The 22,289-nt window shown below is 37.7% G+C and overlaps 1 protein-coding gene and 1 long non-coding RNA gene across 5 annotated transcripts in view; both read right to left on the bottom strand.

Moving 5' to 3' along the window:
- Window positions 1-22,289, bottom strand: part of LOC132663150 (uncharacterized) — a 218,377-nt gene that overhangs the window by 133,800 nt on the left and 62,288 nt on the right. The gene's annotated exons all lie outside the window — the stretch shown is intronic.
- Window positions 1-22,289, bottom strand: part of INVS (inversin) — a 156,161-nt gene that overhangs the window by 133,304 nt on the left and 568 nt on the right. For 3 of the 4 annotated variants that reach the window (XM_078436648.2, XM_078436647.2, XM_078436650.2), the window contains exons 2-3: window positions 19,781-19,910; window positions 3,283-3,449 (exon numbers count right to left, since the gene is read on the bottom strand). In XM_078436648.2, the coding sequence (XP_078292774.1) occupies window positions 3,283-3,449; window positions 19,781-19,886 (273 nt within the window). In that variant the 5' untranslated portion in view covers window positions 19,887-19,910. Of the gene's footprint in view, window positions 1-3,282; window positions 3,450-19,780; window positions 19,911-22,289 lie in introns of those variants that run through there. The other variant, XM_078436649.2, reaches the window with a different exon arrangement.

Raw genomic sequence — 22,289 nt, 5'->3', positions numbered from 1 at the left:
AACGTTTTTTTATTTATTTTTGGGACAGAGAGAGACAGAGCATGAACGGGGGAGGGTCAGAGAGAGAGGGAGACACAGAATCGGAAACAGGCTCCAGGCTCCGAGCCATCAGCCCAGAGCCTGACGCGGGGCTCGAACTCACAGACCGCGAGATCGTGACCTGGCTGAAGTCGGACGCTTAACCGACTGCGCCACCCAGGCGCCCCATATGTTTTAAAATGAGAATAGATCCCTATACAAAAATCAACTTGTTATGTATTAAAGACTTACACAGGAAAGAAAACATAGGATAGTTTTAAAACAATCTCTGCTTAGCTCTTTGGTCTCCCAGCTGCTGTTTACTGCTGGGTTTCTTTGAGCCTCGCCCAGCACAAGCACAGTTTAGGAATGTGCTAACAATTAGCAAAAAATTTGTACCCAGATTTTCGAGTTCTTTCTCTGCGGTTCCCTCCTCTCCAGGATTTTGCCCTTTCACCTTCCAGCAACTGCTAACTCCAGACTCTACCTGTGGAGTAGATGTGATGTTCATTTCCCATGATTCTCTTCTCCGAATGATTGTAATTTCTTAGATCCTGCTTATGCTGACTGCTCACAATGCCTTCAAACTATGTACATATATTTTGTTCAGTTTTTATAAATGTTTTTGGTGGATAGGTTATTCTAAAATAAGTGGTCATGGCAAGAACTGATGCCTAGTCATGAGAGTCTCTTACTGATTGTTCATTTTTCTGATTTCTTCTATCTTTAACCATTCCATCAATGGTTATTTTACATGGTGTTTCTAATGATGCCAATATCGGTTTCTGAGGGAATAAATCTGTTTATCATTTCTGCTGACTCTCATTCATGGTAGATTCCTTCCTCAAATGTTTGGTGATCTTTCACTGTGAGATCTTGTTTGGTCTATGCAATATGGGAGAATCCTGGTTTGGGGTGAAGATGTTTGCTCTAAAGAAAATTTGTGTTTGTATCTGCTCAGAGGCAGGGTGTCCCAGGTGTGACCTGGGTCATGTCATCTCCAACTATTCTTTGAAAATTATTTCTAGATCCTTCACATTCTTATTCCTGCCTGATCTATACTAGCTCTGATTTTGAAAAATAATGGTGCTTTTGCATAAAGCACAAAATCAAACACAAAACCCAGTTTTGATCTGGACAGAGCAGAATATTAAAGAATTATGACCACTCTTGTTCTGGAAATTCTACTAGTGTTAGTATAGCCTAAAGATACATTTCCGCTTTTGACAAATATGCAAAAACAAACCGCAACACAGAGAAAGGGGGAAAAGGAGGAAATGTATAATTATCAGATAGTCAAAAGACCACGAAATTGGCTATTTCTGAAATCAGCTATGTAAATTGTGACATGTAAATATAGTTCTATTTATTCTTTGATGCTGTAGAAAGTCACAGTTTAAAAAATAAAGGAGTGGGGTGCCTGGCTGGCTCAGTTTGGCATCCGACTCTTGATTTCAGCTCATGTCACGATCTCACAGTTGTGAAATTGAGCCCCACCTCTGGCTCCGCACTAGGCATGGAGCCTGCTTAAGATTCTCTCTTCCTGTCCCTCTGCCTCTCCCCCGTGCTCGCTCTTTCCCTCTCTCTGTCAAAATAAACAAACAAAGAAAAAATAAAGGAGAAACAAAAAGCAAAAGAAAACAATGCACTGTACCTTGTGAAGACTTATAACTAACCCAATCTCTCAGCCTTTTTTGTCATGCTACACCTCTACAAAGATGACATGGCTGTAGGCTCATTGACTCAAACCCCCAGTTTTTTCACATGACCCACTTGATGTGAAGCTACCTACATTTTTGAAGTTGGGTTTTAAATCTACATGAACCACAATGAAAAATCTAAAGTGTATCAAATTCTTAATACTAGGGCTATTTCCAATCTGAAATGTTTACTTTTTTATGATAACAAGTTAAATGGAGTCACCCCTCCTGAGTGAATAATTTTTACAGCTGACAAGCCTAGGTGAAAGGTTACAAATACCTGAACAGTAGTTAAAACAGAAATTGAAAATGAGGGAGATTTTTTAAAAAATTACTATAATGAAAAGCAAATTCAAGAGCAATAACTTTGGGAATAACCTGACAGACCTAACTGATCACAGCATATAACTAGCATATTCAGTAGTATCTCTTAATGTCAGTCTCTTTTTATGTAGTCAACTAATGAAAAAGATATTTTTCTAACCCCTCAATTAATCAGCTATATCTGGTTCACATTTTTTAATGGGAAATAACTCTAATAGTTTCTGCTGGATCTAGCTAATTTTTATTGCTTTTTATTCCAAAAATATATGTCTAAAATAACAAAAAGAAAAATATCAGGCACTGGAAATATATCTTATACACCATAATTTTACAGAGGGAAAAATCATTTTCAGATAAAGAAGTCTTTAAATAAATTTATAAGCTTCCCATTTTAATTTTTTGATATGTTTAATCTCAAAAATCTCAGCTCTTGACAATGTCTTTAACAAACCTGAAATTATTTATACTGGCAATACAGTTTTAGATTTTTAAAAAGGTGAAATACATTTAGAAAATAAATTTCTTTTATACTTAATGCCCATACTATAAGAGAGACTGCAACTTTTTGTTGTAAAAGATAATTAATAGTTGTGAGGGGGAAATTTTTAAACAGTAAAAAGTACCAAAATTCATACATATTACCAATGTTAAAACTCAACCACTATTAATATCTTAGTGTTTTTTAAAAAATATTTTAATGTTTATTTATTTTTGAGAGAGACAGAACGCGAGCAGGAGAGGGGCAGAGAGAGAGGGAGACACAGAATCCAAAACAGGCTCCAGGCTCTGAGCTGTCAGCACAGAGCCCATCATGGGGCTCGAACTCACAAACTGCGAGATCATAACTTGAGCTGAAGTTGGTCGCTTAACTGACTGAGCCACCAAGGCGCTCTCTTAGTGTTTTTCTTTTTGGTCTTTGCTTTTTGCTTTTTCCCTATGCATAAATCGATTTGTAATGTGGTCTGTCATAGTATACATACAATTTTTATTCTTTTTCCCTGACTTAATCTTAGATCATAAAATGAATTCCATTGCTTAAGGAATGCGGATAAGTGAATAGGGCCACTCATGATTATCTGTGCTTTATTCTCTGCAGTATAGACTGCTTCCAGAGAGAACAAATGGAACTAAGAGTCGCATACTTGTGATTTCTTTACCATCTGTCTATTCCATAGTCCCATTAATCAACGTACAAGTATCTCACAAAAGGTTTACACTTCAAAGGAATTTAACTTCTCACCTTTTGAGCTGCAAGATGGAGGGCCGTTCTCTGGCTGTGGTCAGTTTTATTAACATCTGCTCCTGCCTTCAGGAGAGCATCTGCACAATCCAGTCTGTCAGCCAACACACAGTACATGAGTGGTGTCCTCCCAAATTGATCTTCTTTGTCTTTAAGGGCAGAGTTTCCTATGAATATAAGAAAACAGTGGTCTTTGGTAATTGTTGTTGTTATTACTAGTATAACTAGGAATACATTTGCTAACTTTATTATCAAGCTTTGTGTTAAAAGCATGAAATATATGCCATTTTTACTTACCCGATGAGACAGATATCACTACCCCCATATTACAGGAAACTGAGACTCTGAGAAGGAACCAGTTTATATTACACTGACAGTAGGTAGAGCTAAAACTCAAACTGATAATTGATTCTAAAGGCCATATTCTTGGGGCTCCTGAATAACTCAGTCAGTTAAGCATCCAACTTTTGCTCAGGTCATGATCTCACAGTTTGTGGGTTCAAGCCCTGCGTCGGGCTCTGTGCTGATGGAGCCTGGAGCCTTCTTTGGATTCTGTGTCTCCCTTTCTCTCTGCCCCTCCCCTGCTTGTGCTCACTCTCTCTTTCTCTCTCTCTTTGAGAAATAAAAAAAATAAATATTAAAAAAATAAAGACCATATTCTTAACTACCACGTTATGCTGAATTACCATTGTGAGATACGGAGCTACTTATTTTCTCCTCTCACTCCTTTCTTTTGTGTAGGCCATACACTACACATTGTGGTATGCTTTTACAAGGGATACAAAACTGAATCATGGTTGGCTTCCCATTACAATATGGAGCAAGTGCATACTACCCTGATCCTTCCTCTAATGACAACTAAAAACCCAGGCAAAATACATGAAAGGTTGAGAAAAGGAGACAAACTAGGGACTGTGGGACTCAGGGAACAACCTAATGGTGAGTTCCCTGTATTCCTTTCCCTTTCTTTCTTTCTTTCCTTTTTTTTTCCCTTCTAAAGACAGCCTGGGTGCTAAAGTAACCCACAATCAGAAACACCAATGGGTAGATACAAAATTCCCCAGGAAGCCTGCTCTCTCCAAGATTGGGAATAGGGTAGCCCTGGGAGACTCAACCCTGTTGATTATACTTGCTCTACTCAAAGCACATACAGTGAAAGAAACTGTACCTCTTTTCCCCCCTACTAGGCATGGCAGAGACTGTGGAGAGGAGTCCTATAAACCATCATGCCCTGCATTAAGAAAAGGATAGCAATGACGTAGTATCTTAGCCCTTTCCAACTAGATCAGTGGGGAGGATTATGGAGAGGAAGAGGCTGGAGAAAGCAATTTTTTAAATTGGTGCATGAAGTCATAAACAACTCTGGGCAGTCCATGTGTCAAACTAACCAGAATCAAAGTAGCCAAAGTTTTGAGAAGTGAACTCTGGGTAGAATACTGTCGAGGTTCTAAATTAGCTTGGGTAGCACACACGTAGGGCAGACCAGAAGATCCCTGTAAGAGCTATGGAAACTAACATGACATTTGAACCATAGTCCACAATTTTGGAACAGAAAGTTCATTCTAAACCAAAACAGACTGTCAGTCTATTAAAATAGGAGATTATTAAATACGATCCAGAGTCTCATAACAAAATACACAAAATGTCCAGGATATAATCCAAAATTATTAGATAAACCAAGAGCCAGAAAAACATTAAACAAAAAGAGACAATCAATAGGCACAAATACTGTGATGATATAGATACTAGAATTATCAGACAAGGATTTTAAAATAACTATGATAAAAATGCTCCAACAAGCAATTATGAACATTCTTGAAACAAATGGAAAAATACAAAGTCACAGCAAAGAAAGACAGAATATAAAGATGAACCAAATGAAAATTTCGGAATAATAAACAGTTTAATAAACAAGTAAATAACCAAATAAAATAACTAAAATAAAAACCTCACTGAATGGAGATGACAGAGGAAAGAATCACTGAACTTGATGACAGACCAATAAATATTATGCAATCTGAAGAAATGATAGAAAAGACAGAAACAAAATAATCAGTGAGTGTCAGGGCTCCATGGGACAATAACAAAGTACCTACCATTCATATCACCAGAGTTCCAGAAAGAGAGGAAAAAGAATGAAGGGCTAAAAACATACTTGAAGGAGTAATGGCTGGAAATAGCCTAAATTTGATGAAAGACACAGACCTACAGATTTAAAAAGCTGAGCAAAACTCAAACAGAATAAACCCCAAGAAATCCATGCTGAGTCAATCATAATCAAAACTTGAAAACTAAAGAAGAAAAAAATCACGACAGCAGCCAGAGAGAAGAACATATTATAAGGGAAAAACTATTCAAGTCACAATGTATTTCTCATGAGAAACTATTGACAGAACATTTTTCAAGTGTTGGGGGTAAGGGTAGAGATGAGCTGTCAAACAAGAATTCTATAGCCAGTGCTTGCTTGGGCTGAGGAATAAATAAGGCAGGCATTTGAGGGGTCATAGCTAAAGGGTATACAGGGTTTCTTTGGGGAGTAATAAAGTTGTTCTAAAATTAATCATGGTGATGTTTGTACAACTCTGAATATACAAACTCACTGAATTGTACTTTAAATTGGTGAATTGCATGGTATGGATGTATGGCAAATTTCAATAAAGCTGTTACAAATAGCCCCACTACATATAAATTAAAATTGAAAACTAAAAACATTTAAGAAATTCAGAGGAAGACAGGAAAGAGGAAAAAACAGGAATGGAAAACAGTGTTTACAAACAGTAAAGACATAATAAACTAGAAATCTTAAATCTTAACACCAATAATTACATTAAAGGTAAATGACAAAAAATACACCAATAAAAAAAGAGGTGGATATAAAACAAAGACCCAACTATATGCTATTTATAAAAAAACTCATTTGAAATATAATAAGTAGATTAAAAGTAAAACAATGAGCACAGATATGCTATATAAGTGCTAATTAAAAGAAAGCTGATTAATATCAGATATTAAATCTGATAAAATAGACTTCAAAGCAAAGACAATTACCAGGGGCAAACAGAAACATTATATAATGATAAAGGGATCAATTCACCAAGAATACATAACAATCTGTACTAAATGTGTATGTACCAAATCACAGAGCTTCAAAATAGAAGCACCAAAAACTGATAGATGTGAATGAAACATTTGAAAAATTTACAATTATAATGGGTAACTTCAATACCCTTCTCTCTCTCAATAATTGGTTGAACTACTAAAATGAAAAGCAGTGATGACAGAAAAAAAACTGAATACCATTAAAGCAGCAGGATATAACTGATACTTATTGATCATGTCACTTAACAACAGCCACGTATATAACCTTTTAAAACACCAAAAAAACCCCGCAAAAAAACAAAAAAACAACCCACCGATGGGACCATTCACCAAAATAGACCATATAGTGGGTCATAAAACAAACATTAACAGATTTAAAGAAGTGAAGTCATACAGGGGTGCCTGGGTCACTCAGTCAGTTGGGTGTCCAACTCTTGATTTTGGCTCAGGTCATGATCGAATTCAGGTTCAGGAGTTTGAGCCCCACCCTGGGATTCTCTCTCTCCCTCCGTCTCTCTGCCCCTCCCCCTCTTGTGCTTGCTCGCTCTCTCTCTCTCTCAAAATAAATAAATAAACTTTAAAGAAAGAAGTGAAATCATACAAAGCATATTCTTTGACAATAATGTAATTAAATTACAAATCAATAACAGAAATATAATGGGAAATCACTGAATATTTGGGAATTAAACATCACACAGATAATCCATGAGTTAAAGAGAGTATCTCAAGGGAAATTAAAAAACATAATTAAATGAATGAAAATAAAAGTACTGTTGTAAGGTTCATACTCTACACATGAGGGGACTTAGAAGAAAATATACGGCATTGAATACTTGTATTACAACAGAACAATAGGTTCAAATCAATGATCTATACTTCTACCTTAGGGGACTAAAAAAAGAAGACCAAATTTAATCCAAATCAAGCAGAGGAAGTACATAATAAGATAAGAGCAGAGATCAATGAAATTAAAATTAGAAAAACACTAGAAAAAAATCAATGAAACTAAAAGTTGGCTCTTGGAAAACATTGAAATTGATAAATCTCTGATCAGAGTGATCATTAAAAACAGAGCAGACAGAAATTTCCAATATCAGAAATGAAAGCAGGTACAACACTACAGAGCCTGAAGTCATTAAATGGAAAATAGGGAAATATTATGAACAATTTTACGCCCATAAATTCAAATTTAAGTTAAATGGCCGAAAAAGGACACTTAGATCAATAGGACAGAATTGAGAGTATTGAACAGACTCATATATGTATATGATCAGCTGATTTTTGACAAAGGTGCAAAGGCAAACCAATGGATAATCTTAAATAAATGGTGCTGGGAAAACCTGGACATCCATACACAAAACTAAAAAAATGAACAAACCAAAAACTTTCCCTATATTTTTCACCATATACAAAAATTATCTCAAAGTGAATCATAATCTTAAATGTAACACCTTTATAACTATATAAAACTCTTAGAAGTAAACAAAAATGACAATCTCTGTGACCTTGAGTTAGACGAAGATTTCTTAGACACGATACTAAAGAACAATCCATTAAAAAAATCAATAAATTGGATTTCACCCAAATTAAAAATGCTGTTTGAAAGACACTGTTAAGAAAACGGAAAGACAAGCCACAAATTGGGAGAAAATATTTGCAAAACACATATCTGATAAAGTCTTCTACCTAGAATAAACCAACAAAACTAAAAGGCAATCTATGGAAGGGGAGAAGATATTTGCAAATGACATATCTGATAAAGGGTTAGTATCCAAAAAATATAAAGAACTTATAAAATTCAACACCCCCCCAAAAAAGAGTTCTTACAACTGAATAATAAAAAGGCAGATAATGAAATCAAAAGATGGGTAAAAGTTTTAAAGAAAAATTTCACCAAATACACATGTAGAAAGATGCCAAACATCATTAATACACAGGGAAATATAAATTCAAACCATGATGTGATGCCATTACACATCTATTAGAATGGTTAAAACAAAACCAAAACTAAAAACAAACCTGACAATACCAAACACTGGTGAGGATACAGAACAATGAGAACTCTCAGCCATCACTGGTAGGAGTTCAAAATGGTATAGCCATTACAGAAAACTGCCAGTTTCTCATTAAGTTAAACATAGACTTACTACATGGCCCAATAATCTCTTTCTTAGGTGTTTACTCAGGAGAAACAAAAGCATGAAAGCTGATGTTCACATAAAAACTTGTATTTGGACATTTAAGGAAGTCTCATTCATAATTGCTAAAAACTGGAAATATCCCAATTGGCCTTCTAGTGGAGAATGACAAAAGAACTGTAGTCATCCATACAGTAGGATACTGCTCAGTAATAAAAAGGCATGAACTACTGACCTACTCAACCAGGAAAAAATCTCAAATGTATTATACTAAGTGAAAGAACTCTGTTTCAAAGGGTGCATATGGTATTCATTTACACCGCATACTTGGAAAGATAAAACTGTAGGGAGAGAAAACAGACCAGTGGTTACAAGGGCTGGGATGTGAAGACGGATTGATTATAAAGGGGCACAGGGAAATTTTGGGGTGTGATGGAACTTGCCTATATCTTGATGGTGGTGATTACATGACTACATATTTGTTAAAATTAAGTAACTCTAGAGTAGCAAGGATTGGGGTTACTGTATTTAGTGTATTATGCCTCAATACAGTTTACTTTAAAACAACAACAAAAGATACTTCCTGACATGTACTTTAAGTGAAAAAAAAAAATTTCCTACTTTCATCACAGACAACGATCAGGTATTCATATATAAGTTGAGGGTAACCACATACAAGTTGAAAATGAGGGAAGCCAGTGACTTTTAAGGTGCTTTGGCATAAACTCTGCTAAAGCTGTTCAAATGAAATATTTTTGAAGGGAAATATAAATGCTAGGAGAAGAAAGAGAAGGTGTCACACTTCTGTTTTAGTTGTTTTGTGCCTGAGATTAAGCTACTGTGTTAGCTCTAAATATTTCAGTATAGGGGCACCTGGATGGTTCAGTTGGTTAAGTGCCCAATTTCGGCTCAGGTCATGATCTCGTGGTTTGTCAGTTCGAGTCCTGCGTCAGGCTCCGTGCTGACAGCTCAGAGCCTGGAGCGTGCTTCAGATTCTCTGTCTCCCTCTGTGCCCCTCCTCCACTCGCACTCTGTCTCTTTCTCTCAAAAATGAATAAAAATAAATAAATAAATAAATAAATAAATAATATATTTCAATATATATTTAAATCTTGGATGTGTTAGGACCCAGAAGTACTTTATAGTTTCTTAGATAACTCGTTTTGCTGATTCACGTTTCCATGTATCCTGGTAATAAAGCAAGAGAGGTCATCGCTTTTGAGATCTGAAAGAGACTTACAATTTGTGTATAACTCCTAGAGGAGGTAGGTGTTCTTTTTCAGAATCTCAGTTTGGGAGATAGAGGCAACTTCTGCATCTGATTCACCGTATCTGATAATAGAAGCCCCTGTGCTGAGTGGTAACACAGTGCTGGGTGTTATTCCCTCCACAATGTCTAATGTCTAATCCAGAAGTTTCCAGAGATTCTATCACTGCATTTATAGATAAGGACTCACTTAAACCCAAACTCATTAATAAAACTAAACCATATTATAGGTAGAGCATGTTCCTTTTATCATTTGAGCCCTGGTGGAGTTAAAATGATACTTCTAGAGAATACGCAAACAAGACCAGTCTCTAGTTGTCTTTCATGATGGAAGGGCACTCTCTGCCACTGTATTGGCTTCCAGTGTTAAGCAAAGACAGCAGTATGTAGGATTAGCAAGATGATGGTAATTCAGGTTTAATTTCTCATTGGACATGTTACTGAGGGAGAAGATTTGGGGACTGTGGTCACAAGAACACATGTTCAGAAATGGAGGCAATCATCATCTACTGGGATAATGCTACCTGACTAGGCTTCTTAGGGCCAAAGTGAAGTCAACACCATGGGGTTAATAGGTAACTGTACCTCCTAGGATATAGAACTTTAGGCCAATTGCTATGTTTTTCCCAAGTCTTCTGTAAGGTACAGGGAAACTTCAAGCCTCCTCTTCAATCCCTGAAATACTTGTTTTTGCGTGACTCGTTATTACACTTGCCAACAGAGAAGATTTAATTGGGTTATGTGGCCACCATCCAGTATGTTGTGCCTGCCTATGTGGCAGAATTTGTGTATTTGAGGAGTCTGAAAGCATGTATCCCCTATTCCTGATTAGAAAAGCAGCATTCAGCTTCATTTAGGTCCTGTTTTGAGTTGCTTTAGGGGACAGCGGCTCTATGGCTAGTTTCTGAGTAACGGGAATCCTATCAGGTTCTGAGCTTCCTGGCTAAAAGGGAATAATAACCGAGAGAGGCCTGCGCCTTAATTGACCTACCATCCCCCCTTCTTTAGGTCTCTCAATTATAGCATTCAGCCAATACCCATCCAGTCTGCACAACAGCTTATTTTGATGTTTGAGTGAAATAATTTCCTGTTTGGAAGTGTTTGGTAACTGCAATACGTTGCACACATGTAGGGTTTGGGATGTAAACTCATATTCACTCTACAGCAGTGCACTTAAATTTGAATTCCTGCCAGGAGCAGCTAATATAGAAAGCAGCTGGCTAGTGTGCTCTGTTGTTTTAATTACTCTGGCGACTGTGGAGATAGCCTCTAATCCATGGTGCTTGCTTACCGGGGGCTGGCATTCTGCATGTGCTCAGCCTGAACATAGCTCAGAAAGCTGAGATGGGACCGTGACTGGAAGGCCACCGTTCCACAGCATGCAGTTATTTTAAGGCTAGCTGAAGCAGAAGAGTCTGGATGGTTAATGGGTTGGTACGTGCAGAAACCAGAGCTCCAACTTAGCAGTTAGAAGATATGACTGTCACTTACAGTGATAGCTGCTACCTAATAGGTACTGTGCCACACTGTCCAACACGAGCAAATCCAGCATTCTTTTTTTTTAAGTTTATTTATTTTTGACAGAGAGAGAGAGAGAGAGAGAGAGAGTGCAAGCGTGACCTAAGGAGGGGCAGAAAGAGGAGACACAGAATCCGAAGCAGGCTCCAGGCTCTGAGCTATCAGCACAGAGCCTGATGCAGGGCTTGAACTCATGAACCATGAGATCATGACCTGGGCTGAAGTCGAACGCTTAACCGACTGAGGCAACCAGGCGCCCCCAGCATTCTTTATTAACCTTTTATTTGCTTGTTGTAAAATGTTACCTGCGTGTGGCATCAAAGATGCATTTCATCTGCTTTCGCCCACTTCATACATTACACCTTTTGTATTGCTACAATCTTGGGAAGGCGTTTGTGGTCATTTAAAAACCAAGGGCACCTGGGTGGCTCAGTTGGTTAAGCATCCGACTTCAGCTCAGGTCGTGATCTCATGGTTTGTGGGTTTGAGCCCTGCATTGGGTTCTGTGCTGACAGCTCAGAGACTGGAGCCTGCTTCAGATTCTGTGTCTCCCTCTGTCTCTGCCCCTCCCCAGCTCATGCTCTATCTCTCTCTCAAAAATAAATAAACACTGGGGCACCTGGGTGGCTCAGTCGGTTAGGCGTCTGACTTCAGCTCAGGTCATGATCTCACAGTCTGTGAGTTCAAGCCCCGTGTCAGGCTCTGTGCTGACAGCTCAGAGCCTGGAGCCTGCTTCCAATTCTGTGTCTCCCTCTGTCTCTGCCCCTCCCCAGCTCATGCTCTATCTCTCTCTCAAAAATAAATAAACACTGGGGCAACTGGGTGGCTCAGTCGGTTAGGCGTCTGACTTCAGCTCAGGTCATGATCTCACACTGTGAGTTCGAGCCCCGTGTCAGGCTCTGTGCTGGTAGCCTGGAGCCTGCTTCGGATTCTGTGTCTCCCTCTGTCTCTGCTCCTCCCCTGCTCATACTCTGTCTCAAAAATTAGTAAAAACATTAAAAAAAATTTTTTTTAATAAATATTAAAAAAATAAAAAAAACTATTTGCTTAGGGGCACTTGGGTGGCTCAGTTGGTTAAGTGTCTGACTCGATTTTGGCTCAGGGCATGATCTCACGGTTCATGGGTTCGGGCAATGTGGAGCTTGCTTGGGGTTCTCTCTTTGTCCCTTTCTCTCTCTCTCAAAATAAATAAATGTAAAAAAATAAAAACTACACGCTTATTGTTGTAAAGGCAACATGGAAACAATAGAGAGAACATAGGATTCAAAATCAAATAAATTGGTTTGAGTCTCAGCTGTGCAGTTATTAACCTTACAACTAAATTTCTTAACTTCTGAGTCTCAGTGTCCTAACATATAAAATGAGAATTATAATAATAATAAGGGACATATTACATTTTGAGATCACTTGAGATTTTATAAAATATTATCACATATTATCTCATAGTTATTGTGGTATCTTAAAATAGCATTTAAACTCATTGCTATTTTGAAATTATACTTGTTAGATCTTCCATTAGACCTTGCTATTTAATGTATCAATAAAATATGATTGTAGGTATACTGCAATATCATAATTTTAAAATAGTTTGATAACTGTACTTCAACATAGCTACTTTACTTTGGATCCCTATATACCATGCGTAAGCTCTTAAAAACATATTTTTGAGAAGGGGTACATAAGCTTTACCAGATTGCCAAAAAGGTTAGGAAAAGTCCTATTTAGATAACCATTCAGTTCGTCAGTCAAGGTTTAGACCTAATCAGCTCTTCCTGTCTTGTGTTTCTCATTCTCTCTGTATCCATACATATGAATGTGCACGTGTACACAGAGATATCTCCACGCCTGGAGGATCCATAGTTTAGTAGTTAAAAGCATGAGCTTTGGAATCAGGCTTCCAGGCTCTAATCTAAGTTCTGCTACTTACAGACAAGTCACTAAATCTCTCTACACCTCGGTTTCCTCACCTATAAAAGGAGGGTAATAAGAGTATTCAAAACTCTGTAGTGTTTTGCTGTTAAATGAGTTAATGAGTTGCAAAACACTTATATAGTGTCTGGCACATAGAACATGACTTTATGAAATGCTGTTTAATTTTATTACTATTATGAGTACATACAAATGTAGGCTGATAAACACACACACACACACACACGAGCTAACATTCATAAAACATTTAGTGACCCTAAAGTTTAAGGTGAAGGTTGAGGTAAAGTAAGATGTTAACCTGAAATAATGTCACTGGTCTGCTACTTATGAGACTCCTTGCCATACTAAACTACTGTGCTGGGAGAGGTCATAGTCAAAAAGAGAAAATAACTCAAGAGGTTTACACTTGTTTAGAACATGGATGGGGCATCAAAAGTTGTGGTATAATCAGAATGGTGTTGTCTTGTCACTTGACCACTCAAACAACCCCAAACGCTATTAGCAGTGATGGTCCGATCAATCATTACGCACTATGCATATCTACAAATTATTCCGTTTAGTCTTCACAAAGAAAACAGTACTATTCTTCATTGCATTTAGTAATTTTTCATTTTGAGACATTTCTAAAACCATGTAAGCCTGGATCATTTTACTGTTAAGTCCAACCTGATAAAATAATAACAGTAACAAGGTCTTTTTATTGTCTACTATGTGTCAAGTATGATGCTGGATTTTTTTTTTTTTGAGACATACTCAGCATATATCATTATGTTAGTTTCAGGTCGACTATATAATAATTTAATATTTGTATCTACTGCAAAATGATCACCACAGTGAGTCTAGTTAACATCTGTCACCACATAGTTACAAGTTTTTCTTGTGATGAGAACTTTTAAGATCTACTCTCTTAAAAACTTTCTTTTTTTCTCTCAGAAATTTTCAAATAAATGATACAGTATTATTAACTATAGTTACCCTTGATGTTTTACAGTCATTACCCCATTGAACGCTCACATAAAGCATTATGGTCTATGGTTTTCAGATGAGGATATTGAGGCTCAAAAAGATTAAGTGGCTTACCCAAGGTAATACAGCGAAGAAATGACAAAGCCAGAACTCAAAACTCAGATTTATGTGACTCTAAAATCCACATCTTTTCTACAATACTACATTGTATAGTATTAATATGAATCTACTAAATTTTATTATCAACTGTATCACTGGTATTCATCCAAATTATCTGAATTTAAAGTTAAGAGAAAAAGCTACATATCTACAAATGACAACCATAATACGTAAGGATTTTGCTATGTATGTTTATGCTTTTGGGGCCCAAGATTGAGCCCTAAATCATCTGAATCGAGGACATAATGTTATGTTAAGACATTAATCCGTTGTATTAGGTTAAACACTAAAAATCGCTTCTAAAATGATGTCTCATTCAGAGAAAGCCTCCTCAGTCCTTCTCCAGAACAATGGACAGCATAGAAAGTGTTCGATTTAATTAGTTGTGTATGTAGAAAGAGATGCTCATCTGTTTCCATGGAGTCGAACACATCACTGACATACTTCTCCATGGAAACAGAGAAGGGAAAACAGAAAATGCTAAAGTGAATGAGTTTAGTGAGCAGTTGGTGAGCAAAGATTCAAGAAAAAAAATTATTCATCTGTAGTACTATATTATGAGTTTAGGAAAGAGAAAAAGCAGCTATTCAGAGATCGTCAAAATGCATTAAATAAAAGAATACATAAGATACACTGAAATGTAAGATGAAACAGTTATTACTTTGATAGAGATATACAAATATTGGGAAATGCCAGGAGCACAGGTATGACAGTCTTTTCTCAAAAGACATGACAGCAGAATTCTGAAAAGATGAGCAGTGTTAACAGCTCAAACTTGGTAATGAAGCAAGATGATAGAACACAGAAGGAACTCATTTATAAAATAAATTTATCAGCTCTATGCTGGTTTCACAGAATTTTGTCCTGCTTTGTTTTTAAGGACTTTTATTTCTTTGGGATTTAAAGTTATAAGAATATTTCAAATTTTGTTATGCAACACTTAGTTAATTTGTATGACTGAGTCTGTATAACCGTTTTTAATTTATAAAACACTGTGTGTTTTGTTTCCTTTGAAGGTTATTTTTCATTAAAATAATAAAGAGTTCCTTTTATTTTATTTAAAAAATTTTTTTAACGTTTTATTTATTTTTGAGACAGGGAGAGACAGCATGAACAGGGGAGGGTCAGAGAGAGGGAGACACAGAATCTGAAACAGGCTCCAGGCTCTGAGCTGTCAGCACAGAGCCCAACACGGGGCTCGAACTCACGGACTGTGAGATCATGACCTGAGCCGAAGTTGGCTGCTTAACTGACTGAGCCACCCAGGCGCCCCAAGAGTTCCTTTTATAAGACATTTTTTTCTTGAGGTATTCTGAGTTACAAAAAAAAATTTCCAATGGAATTTTATCCTAACCTGCCTCTCAAATCAGTTTAATTTAATTCAATTTGATTCAACTTGATTCACCATTAATCCTGACCCTCAAAATGATTATAGGCCTCTTAGGAGGAAAGGTACTTAAAAGAATGATTGTAACATTTATTCACTCCTTCAACAAATATATCTCCTGTCTCTATTATGTGTCCAGAACCGTGCTGGGTTTTGCAAATAAAGTGATGAATTAAACAGACACAGTCTATACTCATGGAGGCTACTAGCTTATGGGAGAGAGATATTAAGATAGTCATATGTATAAATACACAAGTTCAATGAAGAAAACCCTGCAGAGTTCTAAGAGAGAACACAACAAAAAAATTTCACTGAGACTGGATGTTGAGGGCAGGTCTCTTTGAAGAAATGACCTAAAATCTGAGGACTGAAGGATGAGTAAGATTTGTTCAGATAGAAAATGGGGAGAACAGTATTTCCAGCAAAAGCCCTGAGACAGAAAAGGGCTTGGTGGGTTTGTGAAAATGAAAGAGAGCAAGTTTTTCTTGGAACAGAGTGGATAAAGGTGAAGCTGGAGAGGGAAAGAGGAACAGGTGCACTCTTAAGTTTTATTCCATGTATAATGGGAAGCAAAGAATTTTGAGCAGGAAAATGACAAAACTGTATACATAGCTTTCAGTACAAGAAAACATGGAACACTTAAAAAAAGTTCAAAAAGGCAAAACTAGACTATAGTGTTTAAGATCTATACCTAGGTAGTAAAATTACAATGTAATTATTATTGTAAAAGTCGAGAAAGCAAATTACTCCACGGAGTAGGGTAGAAGGTATTAGGGGATTCTAGGGGAACAATGTTCTCTGTCTCTTGACCTAATGGCAGTTACATAGATGTTTGCTTTATATTTATTTATTAACATTACATATAAGTTGCATGTACTTCTCTCTATATATACTTCTTTTTATTTATTTGTTTTTAAAAAAATTGTTTTAACGTTTATTTATTTTTGAGACAGAGAGAGACAGAGCATGAACAGGGGAGGGGCAGAGAGAGAGGGGAGACACAGAATCTGAAACAGGCTCCAGGCTCTGAGCTGTCAGTACAGAGCCTGATGCGGGGCTTGAACTCACGGACCGTGAGATCATGACCTGAGTCGAAGTTGGACGCTTAGCCGATCAAGCCACCTAGGCGCCCCTATATATACTTCTAAATAAGTATGTTTTGTCTTCTTTTAATAAAAGAGTGGATTGAGGTAATGAAGTGGAGTGCAGATAGCTCAAGAAGCTTGGTTTTGGTGACTGAGAGTGACAATTGTCACCCCTCACCCATATCCATTCTCTGATTATTTTCTTTCCTAAGAATTGAGCACTCTGAGCTTTAGCTGGGCATGATGTCATCAAAGGAGAGATACCTTAGCCTCCTTTGTCATAGGTGTGGCTCTGTGTCTAAGTCCAGTCCACCTCCTAAGTGACAAATGGCTTTTCTGAACTCTCTCCACCCCTGCTGGCTGGGCTATGGCTACAACAGAAGTATCTGCCTTTGACCCAAGATGGAAGCCACATGTTGACGAGACAGCCACGTCCTAGCAGCCTCCCTGGATGGTTTTGTGAAGTGGCCACCATAGACTGCCCACTTATCTTTGTACTATGATGAGAATAAAATATACTTCTATCTTTCTTAAGTAACTGCCAGAGCAGTTCAGGCTATGACTGATACAGCTATGAGGGAAGTCAAGAGATATGGAGAGCTATGGCAGCTCCTCGAGGGGGGTGAAGGAATAGGGAAAGGATTAAAAAAATTTTTTTTTAATGTTTACCACTTATTTTTAAGAGAGAGAGAGAGTGTGTGAGCAAGGGGGGGGGCAGAGAGAGAGGGAGACACAGAATCTGAAGCAGGCTCCAGCATCTATCAGCACAGAGCCTGATGCAGAGCTCGAACTCACCAACCGTGAGATCATGACCTGAGCCAAAGTTGGATGCTTAACCGACTGAGCCAATCAGGCTCCCTGGGAAGGGATTTTTAAGTAATGGAGACATTAGAGCATGTTTACATGTTGATGGGAAGAATATAGAAGAAAAGATTGAAGGGGTAGTAATCAGAAGTTTATACACAAAATGGAGCAAGGTCCCTGAGAAGATAGGAAGGGATGGAATACAGAACATATGTGGATGAACTGACCTTTGACAGAAGGGGATATTTGGTCTGTTTGAGAGAAGAGAAAAGAGAAGAGAGAAGAGGAGAGAAGAGAAGAGAAGAGAAGAGAAGAGAAGAGAGAAGAGAAAAGAAGATGGATGCAGATGTAGGTTGATTTCTAGATATGCTGGAAGGTGAGGGAGTTCCTTCTTAAAGCTCATTTTCTGTAGGGAACATAAAGCATTGGATGAGAGCGGAGGGAGGGAGGATTGGTGGCCAGAGATTTCAGGAGACTGAGAAGGTATGAAACACTCTTTATGGAGAAATGTGGGATAATGAGTAGAAAGTGTTGGGTGCCTATCTGAGGTAGGTAACCACATTAGGGTGCTACCAATCTTTGTGACCGGTTAAATTGTTCGGGGGTTGGCATTAGGTCCATTTATAGCTGGGGTTGCAACAGCCAGGTGCAACAGAAGGTGAGGAGAAAAGACAATTTTTCTTAGGTACGAATTTGAACAGTAGACTATGGGATCAGGGCTCAATGGCAGGAGGGAAAAAGACAAAAGGAGATAGATCGTTGAAACTGCAGAAGATAATGGACTGCAAGTCTTAATGACTTGAAAAACTATTGTTCTCATTAGTGGGTGAACTGGAAGTAAGCGTTTTAATTGAATGGTGGAATTTTTGAATGAGTGGCTCAGAGGCAGTGGAAGATGTCTCATTCCAGGAAATAACTGTGGATGCGGTAGCTGACATGAAGTTGAGGTATTAGGAGGGAACGTCTCTGATAGAAAAGAGAAGCCTGCACAGGGGATGTAGTAAAAGAATTTTGTCTTTAAAGATAAGTAGGAGTGTAGTAGAAAAGAGAATGAGGAGGTAGAAAAGAGGAGACAGATAAAATTCATGGCATTTAGGGAATGGAACCCCTAGTCAGGGGTTAGGGTGCATGGATAGAAGGTTTTCGAGAAACTGGAAAGGTAGGGCAAAAATAAATTCTGAAGGAACCTGTATGGAAATTGAAGTATTGTGAACTTTATTTTACAGTCCAAGTCGTCAATCACGTCACTAGACACTGGTGTGTGAAAAGATTTAAAAAACATACATTTGGGGGCACCTGGGTTGCTCAGTCGGTTAAGCGTTCGACTTCAGCCCAGGTCATGATCTCATGGTTCATGAGTTCCAGCCCTGCATCGGGCTCTGTGCTGACAGCTCAGAGCCTGGAGCCTGCTTTGGATTCTGTGTCTCCCTCTCTCTCTGCCCCTCTCCCGCTCGGTCTCTCTCTGTCTCTCAAAAATAAATAAAAATGTTAATTAAAAATTTTTTTAATATTAAAAAAATTTTTTAATATACATTTTTATTTATTTTCTTTAAATAAATAAATGACTTCTGATTAGCTGGAAATGAGGTTTTTACAATATCTGAAAAATCCTTACCCATTTTTGTCCCTGAATACTCTCTCTCTCTCCTACTCACTTTGCTCTCTCCCTTTAGCATTTTTATATGGACCTCTATGTATATGATACGGAGAACATTGAATCTATTTCAATCAATTGACTCAATGATAGGGAGAACACTTAATCAATTTTAAGTCATTACAATTTCAGTTATTTGCAAGCTTTAGTACTTTGGGTATATACTAAATTTTGAAGATCATTATCCACTATCTCATTCTAGATCTCTGTTATTATAAAGATGAATTAATTCTCTTGGCACCTTTGAGTACATATCCAGATTTAGTGTCAAACATACAGATATTTCTCAAGTACTTTTTACCTAATCCTAAACTTTTTTTTTTCTTTTTTTTAAGTTTTAGGACTTAATTACTTTCTTGTTCAAGTTCTGGTATGAAATATAAATAATGATACATTGCCATTAAAATGTATAAGTACACTGCAACTAAGACTAACACACTCCCCTAGGACAGAGTTATTTTTAAAGGTTCTATATTTATGGGGACCACTTACCTATGATGAGCCTGTGAAGAGCACCCTTATCTCCATTAATGGCAGCAGCATGAACTTGGGATGCTAATGAGGAGCCAGTAAAGAACAAGTTCTCTGACCTGTTCATAGTCTTCTCCACAACTGGAGCACCCTGAAACAATGATTTAAACCATGAGTATATGCAGGAAACATTTCTGAAAGCTGTCTCATCCATACTGAGTGGGTATGTTATAAATATGGCTGAATTGGAATAGTTGACTAGGATTCAAAAAGTCTGCAATCCTGGTCCTAGAATTGCCACAATGTTGGCCAAATAAATGACCCTTTGTACGAGTTGGTCATCTGGAAAATGAGAGGGATGGATGCTTCCACAACTCTTCTCAGGGGCTACCCGAGGGAAAAAAGAGGGGCTCAGTATTTAACCTTAGGCACAGGGCTCAAAAGCCACAGTGACTTCTGTTGTGATTCCACATAATAATAAACATCAGATTTGATATTGGGATTAAAGGTGATGATCAAGCCACAAAATGGGTATGATGTGAATTTATTGTCAGGTCAGAATCAACTAGATCTAAGTGCTAAATTAGAAAGCACTTAGTTCTTTCTCTCATGCTGCCGAAAGGGACAATTTTTATTTGTCTTTGCCTTCTGCCCATCAAGGAAATATACCTAGCTTGAGATCTCGACCTCAGGATTTTACTTGGAAAAACCACATCATTAGGATCAACCATATTTCATTTAGAAAAATTTTGTTCTGGCTGGTAACCCGATATGTTTTGCTAGAACCTTCTAGAAACTCAGCTGCATAGAAAAATAGTGAGTTCTGTAGCATAAGACTGTTGAAGCAGAGGCTGGATTATGTCAGAAATGCAGCATGAAGAATTCAAGGACAAAGGGGTAGTTGCATCTATGATTTTAAACTTCCTTCCTAAATGTAAGATGCTGTATCAAAGTTCCCCAGTTGAATGCCTGCAAGGACCAGGAAAGTAAATAGTGTAAGACCCAGCGGGAGTCATGGTGAGCATGGGAAACTGAAGCATACACGCCTATCTAAAGAAAGCAGCTGCTAATCATCCATTTAATAGCTGCCAAAGGGGCAGACAAACCCTCTTCTGATTTCACCAAAGTGTCACTCCAATCTCTGTGACTCCTAAGGATCCGGGAGTTTTGTAGGAGAAATTTATCACTACTGATGAGCTAGTACTTGTATTGTCATTGACAAGGATTATTGGTTCAAATTCTGCCTCAAAGTGAAAGTGTTTTCTTAATTTTGGTAAAGGTCAGCTCTTCATGTCTTTATTTTGCTGACAATTTGAGTTAACATGCTGGCAGAAAATATGGGCTTTGTGAGACACTTCTGTCATGTCTGTCATGTCAGAAAGACCACTGTCATAGACAGGATTATATTAAAATGACTTGAAAGAAGCTACAAAATGGATGGAGGCGGGAACACAGTAAAAGAGGAATTGCACTTGGGCTCTAGGCCTGATTCTGTGAATAATAAATAGCATCTCCTTAGGCTACCTCAGCTCTCTGATTTCCTGTAAAATACGAACAATGAAAAAGGTAGACCGTTGATCCATTCAATAAGTTGAGTGCTATGTACTAGGCACTGCTCTGAACTCTAATACGTATCATTTTAGATTCTAAGTGATCACTTTTAGGCATATCAGAATCACACACACAGACAAGCCTCTTCATATGCCTTTTGAAAAATACACTGTTTAGATCTCAGTTAAATATATTTTTTATATATTTCACCTCGTAATTGTTAGCACTTATCATAGTAACAGGTACATAGCTGGTGTTCAGTCAGTGTTTGTTGAATGAAAAGTCATAGGCTGGGTGCTAAGTCCAGAGGGTGAGCAGGATCAAAGTTTAATTTCTTGGACTCAAGAGGTTATACTCATGAGCGTCTGATCTTTTTTTAATTCCCCATTTCTCTTTTGTCAGACAGGTAGAGAGTGGTATAAGGATAAGAACACAGGACTAGGAGAGAGGAGACCTAACTAAAAGTCTTGGCTCTGCCACCATCTAATAATGTCACCCTGGGAAAAGCATTCTCTAGGGTCCTTTTTTAGTTACACACACACACACACACACACACACACACACACGTTTAGTACTCATGTCTTTTGTAAATAATTTTTATAAATGAACATCAAAACTACTTTGTCAGTTATAATGTACAGGTATCATTAACTAATTATAAAACCAGCCAGTGTAATAAATGCTTCTAATAATATAACTGTACAAGACTAGTGGTGCTGCAGTCACAAGCAAAGACTCATTTTGATCAGGACTAAAGGGTTGGTGTTTTGGCAAGTTCTCAGAGATGGTGACATTTGAGATGGCATTCCAGATAGAGAAGGGGCTGAGGCCATTCCAAGGCAGAGGAAAGCTGGAGTACAGGCAAGGAGTAGGGAGAACCACAAAAAAGCAGAATGCCTCCCAGGTACTTAGTACTGATTGTGTAGCTATCCGGTGGGACACGGGGACCTGGCTTGGCATTTACAGGTGAGGCTGGGGA

The sequence above is a fragment of the Panthera onca genome, chromosome D4 (genome assembly GCF_046562875.1).
Source record: "Panthera onca isolate mPanOnc1 chromosome D4, mPanOnc1 haplotype 2, whole genome shotgun sequence".
NCBI classification, from domain to species: Eukaryota; Metazoa; Chordata; class Mammalia; order Carnivora; family Felidae; genus Panthera; species Panthera onca.
This window is presented reverse-complemented; position numbering and strand designations above follow the sequence as displayed.